Source organism: Stegodyphus dumicola, chromosome 2 (assembly GCF_044657685.1).
Source record: "Stegodyphus dumicola isolate Sdum_Otavi_A_Nest chromosome 2, ASM4465768v1".
In the NCBI taxonomy this organism is placed as follows: Eukaryota; Metazoa; Arthropoda; class Arachnida; order Araneae; family Eresidae; genus Stegodyphus; species Stegodyphus dumicola.
This window is the reverse complement of record NC_140769.1, coordinates 269,922,483-269,941,552: the sequence shown is the minus strand read 5'-3', so window position 1 is coordinate 269,941,552 and position 19,070 is coordinate 269,922,483. Positions and strand designations below refer to the sequence as shown.

Sequence of the window (19,070 nt, the reverse complement as noted above, 5' to 3'; positions counted from 1 at the left end):
TGGTTTAAACTTAGGAAAATGAACATTAAAATTTTTATAAAAACCAAACTCATTCAAATACATTATTTTAAAATAACAAAGCTAAAGTGATTTAAATTAACTAATTTTAAATTTGAAAAAAGCTTAAAGAAAACCTTGTGTTTGGCCAAAAACTATGACAAAATATGTCTGCTGCTGCTGCTGCAAAAAAAAAAAAAAAAAAAAAAAAAAGGTGACGAAATAGGAGCTCACAAGTCAGAAAACATATTTTAGGGTTGCCATCTGAAAAAGGTTGGCAAGAAAAATAGGTCTTATTGCCAAACAATAATTTTGTTGATAAGGATATGGGTTAAAGGACATTTCACCCGATAAACTGTAAAGGAAGAGAAATGCTTTAAATTACATCAAATAACATTATCTTTTTTTTTTAAATACGAAAATTCTTGATTTTAATAAAATTTTTAATGTTCTAAGTAAGAATTTTAAGCATAAAAAATCTCTAATACCAATAATTTATAGTATTTTTTTTAAAATAATTTTGAGAAAAAACTGAAAACTGACAAAAACTTTTCTTCCAAATCTGAAATTACTACATACCATATCTACATATACGAAATACTGCAATTATTCAGCGACTAGTAAATGCACAAATGACCATGAAATCAGTGCTTGAGATAATTTGTAGCTCTAGAGCAAATGAAAATTAGATATAGGTAATATTTACAATTTTTCAAATGATTACATAATTGTTAATTACTTATATTGAAGCAACTTAATGTTCTTGATTATTGAAGTCAAACAACAAGAATCAGCGTAATATTTGTAAATTCTGAAGGACTAGTTTTGATGGTTCTATAGTTACACTATCGAAACTAGCCCTGCAAAATTTACAAATACTATTACTTTCATTATTGGTGTTTGACTTCTCCAGTAATCATTATTCAGCGTGTTATTTTAACATGAATTAACTGTTCTTGGTTCAAATCAAAATACTTAAAGAGAAATGGAATTGACAAAAAGCGCAGACTATAGATTTTAAGTACAGTATTTACCACATTTAACATACATACGAAAAACACATACTTTTAGCATATCATCAACGCCAAAGAAGTACATTAGCATTTAATTTACAGTTCTTGCTATCAGGACATACCGGCTAGTTTAGTTCTCTGAGAATGTTCGGGGATTTTATTATTTGCAATAACTACAGTATACATGCATACTTTTCGATAATATATATATATATATAATTAGTTAAAGCGTATTTTCTGATTTTAATTTACTCATTAAATTATTCAGACATAAGAAATCAACTACAGCTGCAATGAAAAAACAAAATTATTTTGTTTGCTCTTAAACTGCCAACATTAAAATTTAAATTCGTTTTAACTGACCTAAAAATTGGAATATTTAAAAAGTTCTACATTTCATACCATTAATCCAGATTCCATTTCAATAGAAAATTTAATGACAGACACTTTCTATTTCAGCTACAAATAAGTTTTCCGCACGTAAACAATCAAGTCGTGTCAGCATAGAAGTACTAGTTGAGTTGTTTACGGAAAGCTTTCTCATTTTGATTATTAGATATGTAAAATTCCTTTTATCTGTTACATCAATAAAGGAGGTATAACCGTGAAGTTTTAGCTCCCTAAATGCAAAATAATTATTGGAAATTTTTTACAATGTTGAAAAAGTATAGTCAGTTTTATAGTCGAAAGGCATTTTTTCCGAGGAAATATATTTTAAACAGAAATGATATACGGCCCCAGAGAGAAGAAGTGAAGAGCAAAAGTGAAAAATAGCGGTACTGAGATGTGTGTAAATGATGAGGCAACTATAGTTTTCTTAAAAATTTTTGAATCTATGTAATTATTTTTCTTTTGTACAAGTTGAATATTCAATAATGACTTGCTACCGCAAAAAGGATGGTGGTCCGAATGTGAAGTTTTATGAATCACCTGAAACAATTACACAGTTTGACACCGTTCGACAATGGCTCCAGAAAAATTGCAAAAAGGTATTTTTTTCCTCTCTCTGTCGTTATAGATTGGTTTCTAAAGTTATGTTTCCAAACCTTCATAAAAGTGTATGAGCGGAGGACTCAGTATTAGAACAGTTAAAAAACAATGCTTGTCAGATGAGACCTTATTAGTATATTTAGTTGTAGTTTTCTAAATATGCCTTTAGTGAAATAGTAGGGTTATTTAATCTTTTGAAAAAGTTCTTAATCCTAACAACCACTGTATCATCAAATATGTACTTCTCCATTGCGTTGCTCCTTTTTCTGCTGGCTTCCTAAGAATGGCATCAATTTTGGGAGTTCCCGCTGCTTAACTCAATTCACCAATGAGATTAGTAACTAAATGAATCAGTTTAATCAATAATGGCAAATATCACGTCAATCCCGCTCTCTTATATTTATTTACTAATATGCCAATAAAATAGAAAATAACTATTTATTAATGTATATAGCCCATAAATAAAAATATTAACTCAGTTTGTCATTAACTTTTTTTTTTCAATTCACTTTAATTTCATTTCAAATTCAAACTGTTCAACAAAAACTGGAGTCGGAGTCGACGTGTTCAATGAGGCATCATGACATCTTGCTGAGCCCATATAGCAGAACTTCTCATGGTGAGAAAATGCTCCTGATGCTACATTAAAAGCAGTTGCAGGAACATATAATCCAAAAAGTGTGTATGAAAAGTAAACAGGATTTTGAAATGTAATCATGCTGTCAACTTGGGGGAAAAAAAAAAAAAAAAAAAAACTGGAGCCATAACAATAAGGAAATATCATTCATATTTCATTCATTAGATTATAAATCCACTGCTGTTGAAATTGAATGTTGTTAAAGGAAAATAAAGTCAGTTCATATTTCTAGCCAATTCAACATTTTTTATAAAAATGTTTTAGTCTTCTACAAATATTTTATAAAAAATAGCATTGACATTTTCTCCACATATACATTTTGCAAGCGTAGGAAGTGAATGAGTTTTTAACATGTTTCAGTACTTTGATGCAAAATGAAATGTTTCTGTGAAGTCAGATAGTGAGCATACCTATCAAGATTAAATTTGAAAATTTCAATAGTTTGTACGGAATAGAATTTCTAAAGGTTATTGAGAGTATCAAAACAAAAAATTTGTTAATCAAAATTTCGTTAAAAGAAAATCCATTTCTTAACTAATTAAAGAAAAATTTATGAAAAAGTCTCTAGCATGTATTCATTTTGAAAATGTTCAAAGATATAAAAATAAAAGTTAATATTTTTTTTTTTTTTTTTTTTTTTTTAAGTATATTCAAGCAGATCCTCCTACTGCAAAGGGGCTAGCAGCTCTTGTAAATCAACTTGTTCAGTTCCAAGAAGAAGCATTTGGGCGTAATGTCAGTAAACCACCTCTGACAAGACTTCCTGTAAGTTTGTTTCTTATAGAATATTTTATTATCCAGTATTGTATTTATTCTTTAATAAACAAACTATAATAAATAAATAATTGATAAACTTTTTTTTTTTTTTTTAGTCAACAAAGTTTTGAATAAGTAGAATAATTTTTGTTGCTTTGTGTGTAACTTGAATTGATTTATTTTTCTGAGAATATATATAGGATTTTATTTTGTATGACCCAATAATATTTTTCAAGAATTACTTGGAATACTTTGTTGCAAAGTTAAAAAAATATTAATATTCATTAATTTTATTTCCTTAAACTAAAAATGAAAGTCTTTTATTGCGAGCTTATTTTTTAAAAGACTGTATATTGTACTTTTTAAATAAATAAATAAAAAAAACTTATTTTATGTAATATTTTAAAAACCTACCAAGTTCTTTTTAGAAATGTTGGTTCTTTTATATATTTCAATATACATGTATTTGTTTTAATATTACTAATGAATTTTCTTTTCAAATTTCAGATGAAATGTTTCCTTGATTTTCGACCTAGTGGAGCATTGTGCCATATTCTGGCATCTGTTTACAAGTTTAAAAGTGAACAAGGGTGGTAAGAGCATTTGTAAATTGTGTTCTGTAATTTAATAACATTTTGAATTTAGGTTTTGTTTGTTAAAATGTTAGATTTTGCTTAGTTAAATCTCATTTGAAATAGAAGAATAAGTTATACTCCAACTACTAAAGTGAGGGTTTTTTTTTTTTTTTTTTTTTTTTTTTTTTGTGCAGTATTGCTTAAATGTCAGTTGTAGATGTTGATCGGTGCTTAACAGTTTTTTTAGTTGTTTTAATAATAGAAAACTGTTTTTTAACAATATTCATGTAAGTTAGGTTCATTAATCTATAGTTATGGTAATATTATTATAATCCTGAAGTTCTAAGTTAACACAAGTTTTGTCATAAATACCCATCAATATTAGTTTTTCATCTCCAGAAGGAACTGCTTGTCTTGAATATCAGATTTACAGTTTAGACATTTGAATAAAGTATCTCAATTTTTAGATTATTTGATAAGCATTAATTGTAAGTGAATTATCAGGCTTAAGTTCGTATATTTGGTATTTAAATAGTATATTTAATTTCTGAGTAAGCTTAATTTGTTTACGTATTTTTAGGAGGCGATTTGATTTTCAATCTCCATCTCGAATGGATCGAAATGTAGAGATGTTTATGACCATTGAAAAAACATTAGTACAGAATAAATGCTTAACACTTCCAAACATTTTTATTATGCCTGAGGTAGAAAAACAACTGGTTCCACGTTTGAAAGATATCATCAAGCGGCATCAAGGCACCATTGCGGAAAATCCTGATGATGCTTCACATTTAGTTCATCCACCTCTGCCAACAACTGACGGACCTGGTACTTATTTATTTTTATTTCTTAACTATGCACTTATATACATATGCCTAGAATATATGGTAGGATAGACATAAAAAAATTTTTAGAAATATGTATAATTTCTAAAATTTATCCATTTGCCCCTAAATTACAAAAAAGTTAAAAAATAAAAAGTATTCAGAATGAACACGCTGGAGAACTTAATTTCTTTTATTATGTAATAATATGAATCAATATTTCTTAAAATTTTGACCCTGGATCCCTAGATTCAGGAAAACGATAAAGGGGCTGCAAGTAATTTTTCCAATTAAAATTTGATTTGTTATTTAACTTGAGTGGGAAAAATATAATAGAAATATGGAATCTCAACTAAATTTCCCAAGAAAGAAGTAAAGCAATTTACGTAATTAAAATGTGTAAAGTTTTATTTAGTTAATTTAGAAGTATTTAACTTGCAAATTTTAAGGTGTAAAATGTATTTCCTTCAAAAATAAAATTGATTATTGGGCTGCTATAATTATGCTTATGAGCTGTTTAGAAGGGGAACATAACAATACCTTTGAGATAACTGTGCAAACAGCAGTTTTGTTTGCCAACCTACTCTTATGATCATTAATTTGTATGAATATATATATGGCTTATTAATTGGCGTAGATTATTTAGTTAGCATTTACTTGCAAATAATGTCTTAAAAGTAAAACTAAAGCATTTTTTCAGCAGAATGCCAAATTTAAATGAAATAAAAAGACACAAGGTAACATTTTGCATTCTTAAATAGATACAATTAAATGCATTAAAAAGCTAAAAACCTGAAGTGAAATAGTATATAAAAAATAAATACGTGTGTAATAATACATTTAAAATCATAAATGCATATATAGTCACTTTATCAGGGCTACTGTTTCATCTAATTGATTTGGTAAACATGTTGGTATCCTGTGTAGAACAGTGAGTTTACTTTAAACAATATTCATTGAAATTGTAGAAGATATGACACAGATAAGAAGGATTTAAATACCCTTTATTCTTTGCAGTTTACAGGTGTTCCCGCACTTCAGGATACAAAGACCAGTACTTGTGGTCCGAACGTAAAAAAATAAGAACTACAAACTAAACTATAAACTCAAATGCTTTACAAAGACTATCAACACAGAGATTGGCCTTTTAATCTTTACGTATGTAGTACGCCGAATGTTGGAAAATTACAATACGTCTTCAGTATCAAGAGAACTAAATTTCTGGCCTTAAAGGCAGACAACAACTGACTGAAAAGCACGTGTGAAGTAAGGTGGCGAAAAGTCTCTTTCTCAACCCATCTTGGTTAAAAGCCACAAGATAAATACTTAACAGTTTGCAAGCTCAATTTGCATACTAAAACTAACCACATTTATTCTGGCCGGAAGTCGAAAGTAAGAGGACAGTAAAGTTTTAAAATAAAATAAATGTTAAAATCCTTATAACTTGACGTCGGTGATGTGTTGTTGTAGGAAAGATGTCACATAAATAAAATCTGAGCATTTTAGACATCACGAAAAAAAAACTGCCAAACCTGAGTTAGGTAATTGAAAGATATTAATAAATACTCCTATACAAAGAGTATAATTTAGAAATAATCTTTAAGAAAATTGTCATAGGGAATTAAGAATCTTGATATCTTTTAAAACTGAAAGATATTTATATTACAGATATATAGAGGTTCTCTCTCATTTGAAATCTTAAATGAAAATGGAAATGATGAAGCACAATTTAATCATTTTACTAAAACATGCTAGATAGAGTGTAGCACTTACTCTACACACAAGCACTTTTCTGCAGATACTTTTGTGTCCAATGCTCATCTTAAGTATCCTATTCTAAAGCAAACTAGAAAAGCTTCCTCTTTATGGTATGCTGTAAAAAGTCAAGTTTCCCTAATCTGTGTCAGGTATAATATGAAAATGTGCTACTCAGCATTTCAGCATGTAAATTTAAATTTAATTTGGTAAATCTTCCAGAAATTGTGTATCATTGCAACTTAAATCATGATTCTCAGCATTGACTGCCCCATTCACTGTTCCCCATGTGTGTTTAGCCTCTTAAAATTGTTTGCTTTTAAAGGATATTACAAGTAATATATGGAACTGAAAATAAATGATATACAAAGTGTGAAATCTGGACATCCATTGATATCCGAAATGATCTAAAATCTGGACCTCAAAACCACTGTTGCTTAATAAGTGACTTATAGGTTCGGAAATCTGAGCTAACACTTTTTAAAAAACCAACATTTATTTTTCATGTAATGCTTCTGCGCATGTGATCCTCATGACAAACGAATTCATTAGGGTTGCCACAATTCTCCCACCTTTTGAGTGGATGGCTACACATTCAAAACATAAAACTTACATCAATATAAACGAGGGTTATGTAACAAATAAAATTACTTAATACTTAAATCATATTACTTGAAAACAAAATTAATACTGAGGAATAATACAACAGTAATAGCACAACAAAATAAATCATAATAACTCAAAGACGTGAATTACATTATTTGTGATTTTACAGCTCTATCACAACTGTTAGTGACTCTGTATCGGTCTCAAGAATTTGGAATTATTACTTTTCACAAGAGCAACTCTTATGTTGCCATCTCGACCAGGGATCACCCGAATAATGCGTGCTAAATTCCAATATGCACAGTTTTTATTTTGATCCTTCAGCAAGACAATTTCTCCTACAGAGAGAGGTTTATTTTTGTAATTTCTGGTAGACTGCTGTCTTAACTTCCCTAGATACTCAGCGAAATCTCACTCTTAACAATTCTCTCATTCTCTGGAGATACTTCGCTCTTCTACTGAATTTTTCTTTGTGCACATTGTCAATATCAGGTACACCCGTCTGTGAAGTTTCATGCAGAAATTTTTCTGGAGTTAAAGGCAAGGGATCTTCAACATCGTCAGACACATACGTAAGTGGTCTTGAGTTGGCAATTCTTTCACAATCACACAAGATGGTGAGTAACTCTTCATAACCAAAAGAAGCACAACCTAAAATTTTTCTCAATATTTGTTTTACAAATTGTATTAAATGCTCCCACTATCCAACCCCACCAAGCGACGGATAGAGGATTAAATATCCATTGTATTCTCTTTTCAGCTGCTTTAGAGGAGAGGCAGTCCCAGTCAATGGTTTGCAGAACTCTTTCTGCACCTACAAATTCTGTTTAGCTGTACACTGATTTGCTGTATGGTTTTTCTTAAGACACACAAAACAAGCATTCTTTTTCTTAATGATATCTCTCTTACATTCTAAACTCATTAAAGATGCATTCTTACAACTTTCAGACAAATGGGACTTTTCACAAAAAATACAAGTATCAGACTTTTTATGCTTTTGAAAATTTTCTTTACATTTACTATTACTACTATTTGCATTAATTAGTTCATATGCAGTTGGAACAACAGGTTTTGTGTCAAAAAAACTTATTTTTCTTATTACTTTATCAGAACCGAAAACATCACGGGTAAGTTTAACTCTAAATTCAGTTTCTACTTCCCTTTTTAGAAAATCAATTAATGACTCCAAATCACTCTTACCTGTTGTTTCAGGAGACATACCTCGTTGTATTTCCCAAATTTGTATTAAATCAGCAGGAAGTGCTGATTCCACACAAATGAAATAAAACAACTGTAAATTTAGTTAAACTGAGTGATTCCAGTACATGTAGTTGAGTTTGCAACTTGTCATAAAGAGTTAATAAGTTGTCTTTTGTTTGTCATTGATTACCAGTTTTAATAGTTCTCTAACATAAATTTGAATGAAAACATTTTCATTTCCAAATCATTCTTTTGAGATATTCCACAGCTTTTTTGTAATTTTCTTCTGTAGCAAGAAAACTTTCCACTATTGCTCTTGGCACGGTCTCAGGTTTTGTAGATTGCAGTAGATAATGAAACTTGTCTCTCTGGTTGATTTGAGTATCTTCGTGTATTTTACTAAACCTCGTCCAAAACGTCAACCAGTTTCGGGGGTCTCCATCGAATTTCACTAGCTCGATCTCTGGCAGTTTCTGTTTTGCGGCCGTAACTATTCCTGATGAAGAACTGCTATTTGTTGAACCAGTAGAAGGCTGTGAACACTTATCCTTTTTTCTGTTGACTTTTACTTATAACGTAGGTAATTTATCGTAATATTCTTGAGCTGCACTAAATTCCCTTTCGTATTCTTCTTGAGTACAGCCTTTTTTCTGTAGAAGTTCCATCCGTATTTCGTAAAGTATTATACTTCTCTGAAATTTGATCTAAAGAAATTTCTAAATCGTCCAAATCCGGAGAATCTGATCGTATAAGTTCTTCCAACTTATTAGCTGTTTTCGTAAATGCACTCCTAATGGCTTTCCGCTTCTGTTTTAGTATTTCTAAATCTCCATGTTTGCACGTAGGAACTTCTCTTGTTTTCGTAAATTATCAAGTGTCGAAATCAATAATGTCACCCTGTTAATTCATGATGGCTAGGCTTGACAATTTTGTTGCTTAATAAGTAACTTATAGGTTCGGAAATCTAAGCTGACACTTTTTAAAAAACCAACATTTATTTTCACACCATTTTTTCTTCTACAAAATCTTAAATGCAACTATTTATCAAACAGAAAAGGATACGTAGACGTAATGCATCTGCGCACGTGATCCTCGTGACAGACAAATTCATTAGGGTTGCCACAACCACCAACAACGTTTTCTCGTAGGCTTTACACGTGTGCATTTGATTCCCTCCTTCATGTATAATAAAACATCTAGAGAGTCCTGGTTCTTAATTTTACTTTGACACTAAATAAAATACCTTGTTATTGAAGAAACAATTATTTTAGCATAAATTTGTTCGATCAGTAATCTGGCTTCGTTGCTGCATATGTGCTTGGCATGCATCTCAAACGCAAACATTCCACATAGATACATCGTTGATCTGATGCCAACCCGGGGAATCATTATTTATTATACTTTCTTTTCATCACCACATGTTTATCAAAACATGACAAATTGGGTAATGACTCATGTAGCAATGCCTAAACAATTTTTTTATGTTAGTATTTGAATAATAAAGGATTATGGTAACCTTTTATGTTTACATTACGCCTGGCAATGATTACAAATTTAAGTTAAATGTGCTAAAAAATGTTGACGAGGAAAGATTTACCAAAAGTTTCTTTCCACATGCTAAAAATAGATTTTGTTGATGATATTCATAGACCCAAAGATTACATTTAGGGCTATTTGAATTAAGAATAATTGATTTGCTATTCACATAAATCCAGAACCAGCGCCAGGGCTCGTGTGGCCGCATCGAGTCAGAGAATTTAGAATCAGGCTGTAAGATATCTAGTGCCGGCTCTCAATAAGGCTTAATTATATGGTGGGAATTTATTTATTCAGAACTCTGATAAGCCTTAAGCATGTGCAAGAAATAGACATAAATATAATAAATAACTAAACTAATACAATTCAGGCTTAATTGTCTCAGTGTGCTATAGAAGTAAGATAAAATTTAACGGAACAACTTGTCGTTAGTCGCTAAGCTCATGATGTTTAGCCAAATATGTATAGTGAAGAATAGCTAAATTTGATGATGATAGCCACTAATTTTAAAAGTTTTCAGATGTCGCAAAATAAAGGTGAACTTTTCCAATTAATGGTTTTGTAAAGAAATGGGGAGGAGCGGTAATGAATGAAGATTATATAAAGGAAGTATTTCATTGTGATGACTATGCTTCTCAATCATCAATCAATTAATGAATGACGAAATCTGTAGTATGGTTCTAGATCCAGAAAAACCACTGCTGATAGTTAAGAAAGTGACAGAGAAGTTACTGAAAACAAGAAAATTTCGATTGACAAGTTTATCGAAATAGCAGTTACAGGACTTTAACAATGTAACTAAACAAGAGATTATGTCTGTCTACAGAATTAGAGAAAGTATTAGCACAAAAAACAAAGCAACTTGCATTGAAAGAAATGTTTAATAATATAAACAAATATATATTAAGCTTTTTTTTTTGCAAATTTTGATAATCTTTAGATCATAAATACTTCATTATTTCATAAATCACCATTTTATATTTTTAATTTTATAATATCTACATGCCGTCTTACTAGATTTAAACTGATGATCTATTATCCGGAAAAATTCCAAATCTGGAATCCCTGAAGTTCGTACAAGTCCAGATTTCGGACTTTGTACTGTGTATAAAATTATTGTATTTAATAAATATATGTAATTTATGTATTGATTAATGTATGAATTATTTTAATATTTAATAAAAAGAGATAATTCTGATTATTTCTGTTTGTGGGCGTGACATCTGCATTTAACTTTTCTAGTCCTTTTTGGTCATGCTAATTCAACTGTGTCAAATCTATGCCATTAAACTTTTTGTACACTTTGAGTCTATCAATCAGGCTGAGGGAGGGGGGGGATCTTTCCTTGAAATTATCCTCTTTCAAGAAAATGAGTTTCCCCAAATGAGTACCTGTACTTAAATTAAGATAAAGCTTTTATAGTTGAAGACAATAATGGATCTTTGCTGTTAATTAGTTGGCTGATCGAGAACTTCTGTTCCTGCAACTTTCCTAAACTTTATGAATTCTGTATACCTGAAAAACAAAGTTTAAACTAAAGGTTAAAACTGTAAATAATAAAAGCTCACAAGTTAAAAAAGTTTATTAAAAAAAGAAAGGTTTACAACTTATAAGGCAAATAAAAAAAATCTGTATTATTTATCATACAAGCTCGTGATTGTAATATTAGCATTATGGATACCTTGTTAGTTATTATGGATATTATTATGTGTAATTGCAATTATTTTATCCAATTCTGAATTTATTATATCATTATAAAGTTGTGATAATTGCATTTTTGTGTTAATTTTCTGTATTCTAGAGGACTGGGTTCGTGTTGTCTTCAGAAGAGACAAAAGTGTCATGCTGCACTGGTGGTTTTATCCAGACAGGTGTGTTTAATTTTTTAAACTGTTGAAAGAACTAACAATATGAAATTTTGCTCATATTTTCTCTTGCACATTGAAGAAGATATAAAGTGATTTTTATTCTTCTAATTAGTGAAATTTCCTGTTAAAAGAGGATAAAGTAGTCAGTTTAATGCAAATTTATAACTTATGATTTTTTTGGATATTTTTAATTTAAAAAGCATTATATATGATTTTTTATTTGTTATATTAATTCATATTTATCTAATAAGGGTAAGAATGGAATATTGGGAAATATTTAAAACTGGCATGTTAATTAAATCCATTAAAATCTGATTGTCATCTAAGTTAAGTTATTTGTCAGCAATGAAATAACACTCAGTGAATATCGGCAATGATATGTACAGTTTAAAATTAAATTTACTGCTTGTATGTTTAGGATATTTTTAAACTTCATATAGGATTTCTACCAAGTGCAGAAATAAGTGTAAAAAAAGTGTTAAAAATTATTATTATTGTTAAAATTGCTGATTGCTGATAGAACATTATATAATTTAAACAGTTGTTTGAAATGAACTGACAGTGTCTCATCATGTATAATATTTAAAAATGTAAGTAAATACATAATAATAATAAAACAGCAAGCTTTTTTCTTTTAAATGAGATTTAAATATGATTGACCCAAATTAACCCCTTCGAGCCGGGTAGCGAAAACGCGTGCTTATCGCGGAGTCCAGCAGTGTCTTCCGCGAGCGTCTCTCCAGGGCCGGAGGCTTTTTTGCTACTAAGCCTAAATCCATGAAATTTCCAAAGTATCAACGCATTGTTTAATAATGCTCTATAGAGTATTTAAACGGCTTATGCTTTATAAATATTTTTATATATATACTTTAATTACCTTATTTCTTGTTTAAATACATATTTTACACATTTTATTTTAATTACTCACCATTTTATGACTTTTAACATTATACATCTGAAAACTAAATATATTACTTAAAATTCTCTTTTCGTATGAAAAATTTTAAAACAGGGATCTACACACAGTCCTACGTTACATTCCTTGAACTCGTAATAACTCATTTGCCGTTTTGGAGGATTTTTCCGGGAATGTGAACAAACGAAGCACCGTCATCTCATTTTCTTATCAGTCTCTTCTGAACAAAGTTTTGGAAAATATCTTTCAGTTAATCTTTCAGAATCAATATCAGAATTTCAGAATCAATATCTGAAATATTTTGCATCATTTCTGCTATTTCATGCTCTGTTAAACATTTTCGACGCTTCGACATTAAAACGGTAAAAACAGAAAGAATTCACGTCTAACAAGATCTAATTATTTTCTAAAAACTGAACTGTAGACCGAAATACTCAACACTTTAGCGCATATAAAACTTCTACTTACAATAAACAACTACCACGTGCGAATAAAGTGCAATTTAAAGAGACGTCATAAATTACGCCATTCGGAAACATTTAGTTCCCCGTTTGTTTATATAATCAAAAACACGTGTATGTGAGTCATGCTTCTCTCATTTCGAGTAGAAGGTCTAAGGTACATGTATCTGAAACCATATGGGCATACAGTGCCATCTTGTGGCAGAAATTATAGTTTGAAAAACGTTCCAAGGTACTGGCACAAATACATGACATTCGGTAGAAAACGCAACAATGCTCTGGCACGCCTGCGTGTCGGCCGGTAGATAAGTGTGTTAGTTGCTGGCACGTATACGTGACAGTCGGCGCGAAGGGGTTAAGAAAGAAGAGGAGCCTTTTGTAAGACGTGTTGAAAAACTCTATTCAGTACTGCAGAATTTTTAAAGAGTTATTGGCCCAAGAAAAAATCACCAGGTTTTTAAAAAATGATTGTATGATGTACTTATTAAGTAGTAATATAAAACCTTTCAATTAACTTTTGTTTCCCTTTTAATTACAACAATACTTAGGTTTATTTAAATCATATACATATTCTTAATCTAATTTATGCTTAACACATTTTTTCCCCCTTGAAAATTAACTTTGTGAAGTGTGATTTTTATCATACATGCAAATGTATTAATTGTGTAACTTGATGCATGATAAGGATTTAGTGTACGTATGATTATGTATAAATAATCAAATTTTAAAATTTGTAATAATCATTTCAATTATGTGTGTATGTACAATTATAATTTAAGTACATTGAAATGGTTCATCGGCTAATTCTAGATACAGAAAAGCAGGGATTGTGGAAGAGAGATTTCAATTAATTTCAAAGATAAAGTGACACTGAGATTGATTGAATTCCTCTTCTGTTTTTGTTCATTTTTCTTTAAATTTAATAATTTTTAAGAGGGGTTTTCCTTGTTTGAAATGTTTTAGTTTTAACATTTTTAAATTTGTTACATTTCTATGGTTATTTGAAATTTATTAATTATGAATTTCAATTTCTGGTCTTTGTGAAACATTAGTTCTAAATTTCTTACTTTATGTCTGTAAATACACATATGTACAATTATATGTGTGTGTATATATATGTATGTATATTAATATATATTATTATAAGTTTAAAATCATCTTATCATTGATAAATTTTACGGAATTCAAAACTCAATTTTTTTTTGGTGGACATGTATATTTTTTAGTTATTTATAATTGATAAATTTAACATTTATTGTCAGCTATGATACATGGGTCACTGCGCCTGAGATTGATCAAGAGCCAGAGTCACCAGAAGCACAAGATGGACCATATGAAGTAAGTTATTTTTATACTGTAGAAGTTGATATTCAAAATATGTTAAATGAATGTATATACAGATGCTTCTCACCTTATGATCAAGTTTTGTTCGTAATGAGGGTTTGTACCACGAATTTGTTTGTAAAATGTTACTAGGTTTACTATGCATATGTCCTAGCAATGTTTGTAGTATAAAAGGATGTAAGTACTTTTGAATAAACAATTAAAATGCTAGAACAAATAAATAATATATTTTGGATGGAAATATAACTACATTATAAATAAAGAATTATGAATAAAAAATTACTCTACGGTATGTACCTTGGATTATTATTTTTGAGCCACATATGGATACAGTAAGGATGGGGCATAGTTGAGGTTCAGTGTCTGGCTTGCCCACTGAAGGCTCATTTACAAATAAAGGGGACATTTTTGATGAGGAGGCAGTATGAGAGAGTCTTAAATGGGCCATTAACATTGATTTTTTAAGAAAATAAGTGTCTAAACAGATTTTCTTTTATCAGAAATAAGATGATAGCACTGCATGACATCATACACAGCTGTGTTCTTTTCGACTTCTAACAAGTTTCACTGTTTGAGAGCAGGTGTATTCATATCTGTGAATGTTCGTATTGTGGACAGCTTCTGCATAAAAATAGGTCATAAATTATGAAATTTTTGTAAATTGAATAATTTGCTATTAAATAAAATTTTCTGATTGAAATTTTAAAGATGTTATTATTATAATCCTTTTACATAATCCCTCCCAAACTCACTATTTTTATTAAAGGAAATCTCATTGCTCAGACATGAAATGAAGTTAAAATTCATAGTAATAGTGACTCAATGAATGAAAAATGAATTTCTGATTTCGTAAATTAGAAAGATTTTGCAAAGGATTAAGCATGATTCAACATATTTATAGTATTTAAAAGTTTAAAATAAGAAGCACAGTGAAAAAATGAAGAAAAGACCAAAATAAAGACTAGAGGATTTTGTCAGCCCAACACCTTGATACAGGGAGACAGGAGGAGCATATAGAAAAGTGTGGGTGTATTAACCTTCCAGCATGCACGTATGCGCAAAATTTACGACATATTCAGTTTTGCATTGCATTTCCGTCTCACTAACTTAAAAACTTTTACTTAAATTTGAATGCGATATCATTTGTATTTTGCAATAATAAGATTAATATTTTATTTCTTAACAAATTTATTATCAATATTCACTCATTTCTGTCATTTTTCATGCCTAAAATGGTAAAATAACGGATGTCGTAAAAAATATGACGTGCACATGCTCATGTAAAATTGGCAAGTGCGCGTACTGGAAGGTTAAATGAAGCTGAAATAACAAAAGGTCATTATGGTAGAGCTCTTAAAGGTACAGGAAAGCTGTTGGCTGTATCTAGTTCTAGCTATATCACATCTAGTTCTATTTTCACATCATAAATTTGCATAGTATCCCCCTGCTTGTCTGAGAAAAATATCAATATGAGTAAAATAGTCTGAGTAAAATATCATATAAATAAATATATATATATATTTAAAACAAAGAGTATAACAAACTTCTATCACAGGGGTTTTCAATCTTTTTTGCCCCATGCACCCTTTTCACCACTGCTAAATCATCCACCCCCTTCCTTTTCTAAACTGAAAAGTAAATATATACATTTAACAATATTTAGATGATTTTTTTAAGTACGTTTTATAACCTAAACAACTAAAGCTGGGAAATATTGGTAAATACCCAAATGTAAAGTAAATGTATTTTTTAATATTCATAAATTAAAACTTATCCAGAGCTAATTAAAAGGCTGACTGCATAAACCCTCCGCCTGGAAACTATGAAATTCCGTTTCCTCCCTGGTGAAGAACCCTGTTCTATCAGAAGAGCTCAAAATTTCCATACATTTTGTTATTTCTTTAAAATCTGCTTTAAGCAGTACACTGTGTATTATGTAAAGAGGTCCATTTTTCAGGGTACCATTGTATTTATTAACTACAATTTAACAGTTCCTTTTTAAAATTATCTGTCTTGTATCATTAGTATATACTTGCATATTAACTAGCACAGATAAATAATCAGTTCAGTATATTTTAATTATGATTTAGGTGAGTATATAATTTTTATACCGTAAAGCTAAATTCAAATTCTTGAATGTTACCTTTTTAAGATTTTTTGTAACTCCTTATTATGAAAGACATATTTTATTTCAAATAATTTTGTAAGGTATTCTGTTTTTAAAGTTTCTCTTTTTAACATGTACATAATTTTGGTTAATGTGAAAAATATTTGTATTTGATTCTAGGTCAATGCCAGATGGCTTCTGGATTTAGATGAATACAATGAGTGGATGAATGTCGATGATTATGAAGTAGAAATGGATGCTCTGGTTGGGAACTTATTTTTAACTAACTTTCATTTTATAAACTTATGTAATGCAGTGTAATGATTTAAAATTTGTATCAATTATGTGAAATATTTAAAAATTATTATAGTAATTTTTAGTAGATGCTGGCTTTCATTAATTAAGAAACATAAGTTCATAATTAAGTGAAATCTTCATGAAATTTGGTTATATAACCCATAAAAAATGTGATACCTGTATTTCATATTAAAATTATTCTAGATTTGTAAGTTCATCTGTATGGAAAGTTACATGAAAACTGGTATAGTGTAAACTTGGATCACGAATGTCTCCCTTTGTGAACAAATTGGTTCATGTTTAAATTTTCTAAACAAAAAATGTATAATATGACAAAATATATCGGTAAAAGTATATTTAAGGGCACCCTTTGGTGATTTTTGGCGGTACATGGATACCGAGTTTGTTCTATTCTTTGACTTGTTATTTTGGCTTGCATAGCACTGGTTTTTGTGCCAAAAACTTCCTAAAATCTGAACTCGAATCCATATATCGGTGTCGCCACATAAATTCAGAAAAATAAGAGTAAAAAATGTCATTCGTAGTTCCGGACTGTCTGGAAAATGGCTACTAAATAAACCTTCATGTACACACCAGTAATTTAAGGCACTTTTTCCCTCTCGTTCCAAATCATACAGAAACTTCAATTACTACTTTCAGCCATTCTACCGTCTAAACAATGAAACAAGCAATGTACTTCCTAATAATACACACCACAAAAGCCTTTATAAAACATCCCATGATTCAAAATTTCCTGGAATAATGCAAACGATTACGTCATAATAGGATTTCCATAACATTCAAGTACTCAGGTTACCGTAAATGAAACAACAACTTGGCGATAAACGAAACAACTTTGCGATAATACAAGGGGTACCCTAAAGTCAACTCTAACCAATATATCTTGAAATACAAACACTCAAGTAAGTGACATATGATTTTCAAAATGTTTTGAAATAACCTATTTGTATAACTGACATTAAGATTTGCTAAAAGAGACTTCTGGAAACATCTCTCTCCATAGTTTAATTTTCACTAACAAAACCTGGCAGCAAGTGACTACAGGATGATGAGTTCAGCATTGAGAAAATAATGCTGAGATTGAATTGCAGACAAAGAGTTTGAGTTCTATGTCACTTAGCTTTTTTTGTTATCTATATATTGTGTTTCTAGAAATAATGCTGGGCTATGAAATAACAGTGAAGACATGGAGAAGTTATTCGATGACCATAAAAATTGTGCTCAAAAGGAAAGAATTAGACAGTTTCAAAAGCGGGAACAAAGTTGCAGTTTTGGAAGAAATGTGTTCAGAAGAAACAGAAAAAAAGGGGGGAATGAACTTAGTTCTGTAATCTGCTAAACATGGGAGGTAAAATGCAAAACTTTCATGTAACGAATTTAGCTTGATAAAGCTTTATTAACTACAGCGTAAGCATTTTTGTTGAGAATGCTATGTCTCAATCAAATTATAGGCAACAACAGATCACAATGTATAAATTTTAAAAAAAGACAGGCCAAGTGAGTTGCTAGCAGACTCAAGTGGTGCTCATTTAGAAAGACATCCAAACAGTTTATCATATTCAAATAACAACATCTTATAATTTTCCACTTACGCCTTCTACTCTTCATCATATAAGTAAAATGTGTCTATTTTGTATGTTTAATACTACATTTATGTTTTTTGTTTTATCTCTAATAATTTCCATTGATTTTATTTATTGAACTTGTGTACAAAGTACTGCCATAAAGTTTAAATAAAGAATCAACAGTGGTCCGTGATGCATTTTATATTAATTCCTACGGGCCTAAGTTTTCTAGTTTACAAACATTTCGTTTAGCAAATGACCTTCAGGAACAAATTAAATTCATTAACCAAATTTTTACTTTGTTTGAGAATTCCAGGTACTAAATATAAATGCATTTCAAGTCAGATTAGATATATCATTTGCAAGTTCTAATGGATTTTTTTTTTTTTTTTTGTTGTCTTAATGTTAATGGAAATGTTATGTAAGTTGTAGAGTTGTGATCAGTATTCAAGACTCTTATGTGCAATTAAGTTCAAGGGACACTCTTTATCTTCTTTCACTATACAAATCTTGCTTGTTGCAGCTTTCATGTGTATTGTATTAACAGTTGAGTGTAGAAGATTCCAGTGTTCTATGGGTGGTCAGTAATTTGCATATCTCTC

General features: G+C 29.9%; 2 protein-coding genes across 4 annotated transcripts in view; one reads left to right on the top strand and one right to left on the bottom strand.

The window, feature by feature from the left end:
* Positions 1-1,562, bottom strand: part of zetaCOP (COPI coat complex subunit zeta) — a 63,816-nt gene extending 62,254 nt beyond the window's left edge. The window contains exon 1 of one of the 2 annotated variants that reach the window (XM_085812135.1): positions 1,413-1,562. In XM_085812135.1, the coding sequence (XP_085668261.1) occupies positions 1,413-1,430 (18 nt within the window). In that variant the 5' untranslated portion in view covers positions 1,431-1,562. The remainder of the gene's footprint in view (positions 1-1,412) is intronic. The other variant, XM_085812136.1, reaches the window with a different exon arrangement.
* A 191-nt stretch (positions 1,563-1,753) lies between these two features.
* The window catches only part of mor (SWI/SNF- related protein mor), a 95,486-nt gene continuing 78,169 nt past the window's right edge, over positions 1,754-19,070 (top strand). For both annotated transcript variants that reach the window (XM_035355394.2, XM_035355395.2), the window contains exons 1-7: positions 1,754-1,999; positions 3,283-3,402; positions 3,901-3,986; positions 4,549-4,796; positions 11,691-11,760; positions 14,397-14,472; positions 16,766-16,849. In XM_035355394.2, the coding sequence (XP_035211285.2) occupies positions 1,886-1,999; positions 3,283-3,402; positions 3,901-3,986; positions 4,549-4,796; positions 11,691-11,760; positions 14,397-14,472; positions 16,766-16,849 (798 nt within the window). In that variant the 5' untranslated portion in view covers positions 1,754-1,885. The remainder of the gene's footprint in view (positions 2,000-3,282; positions 3,403-3,900; positions 3,987-4,548; positions 4,797-11,690; positions 11,761-14,396; positions 14,473-16,765; positions 16,850-19,070) is intronic.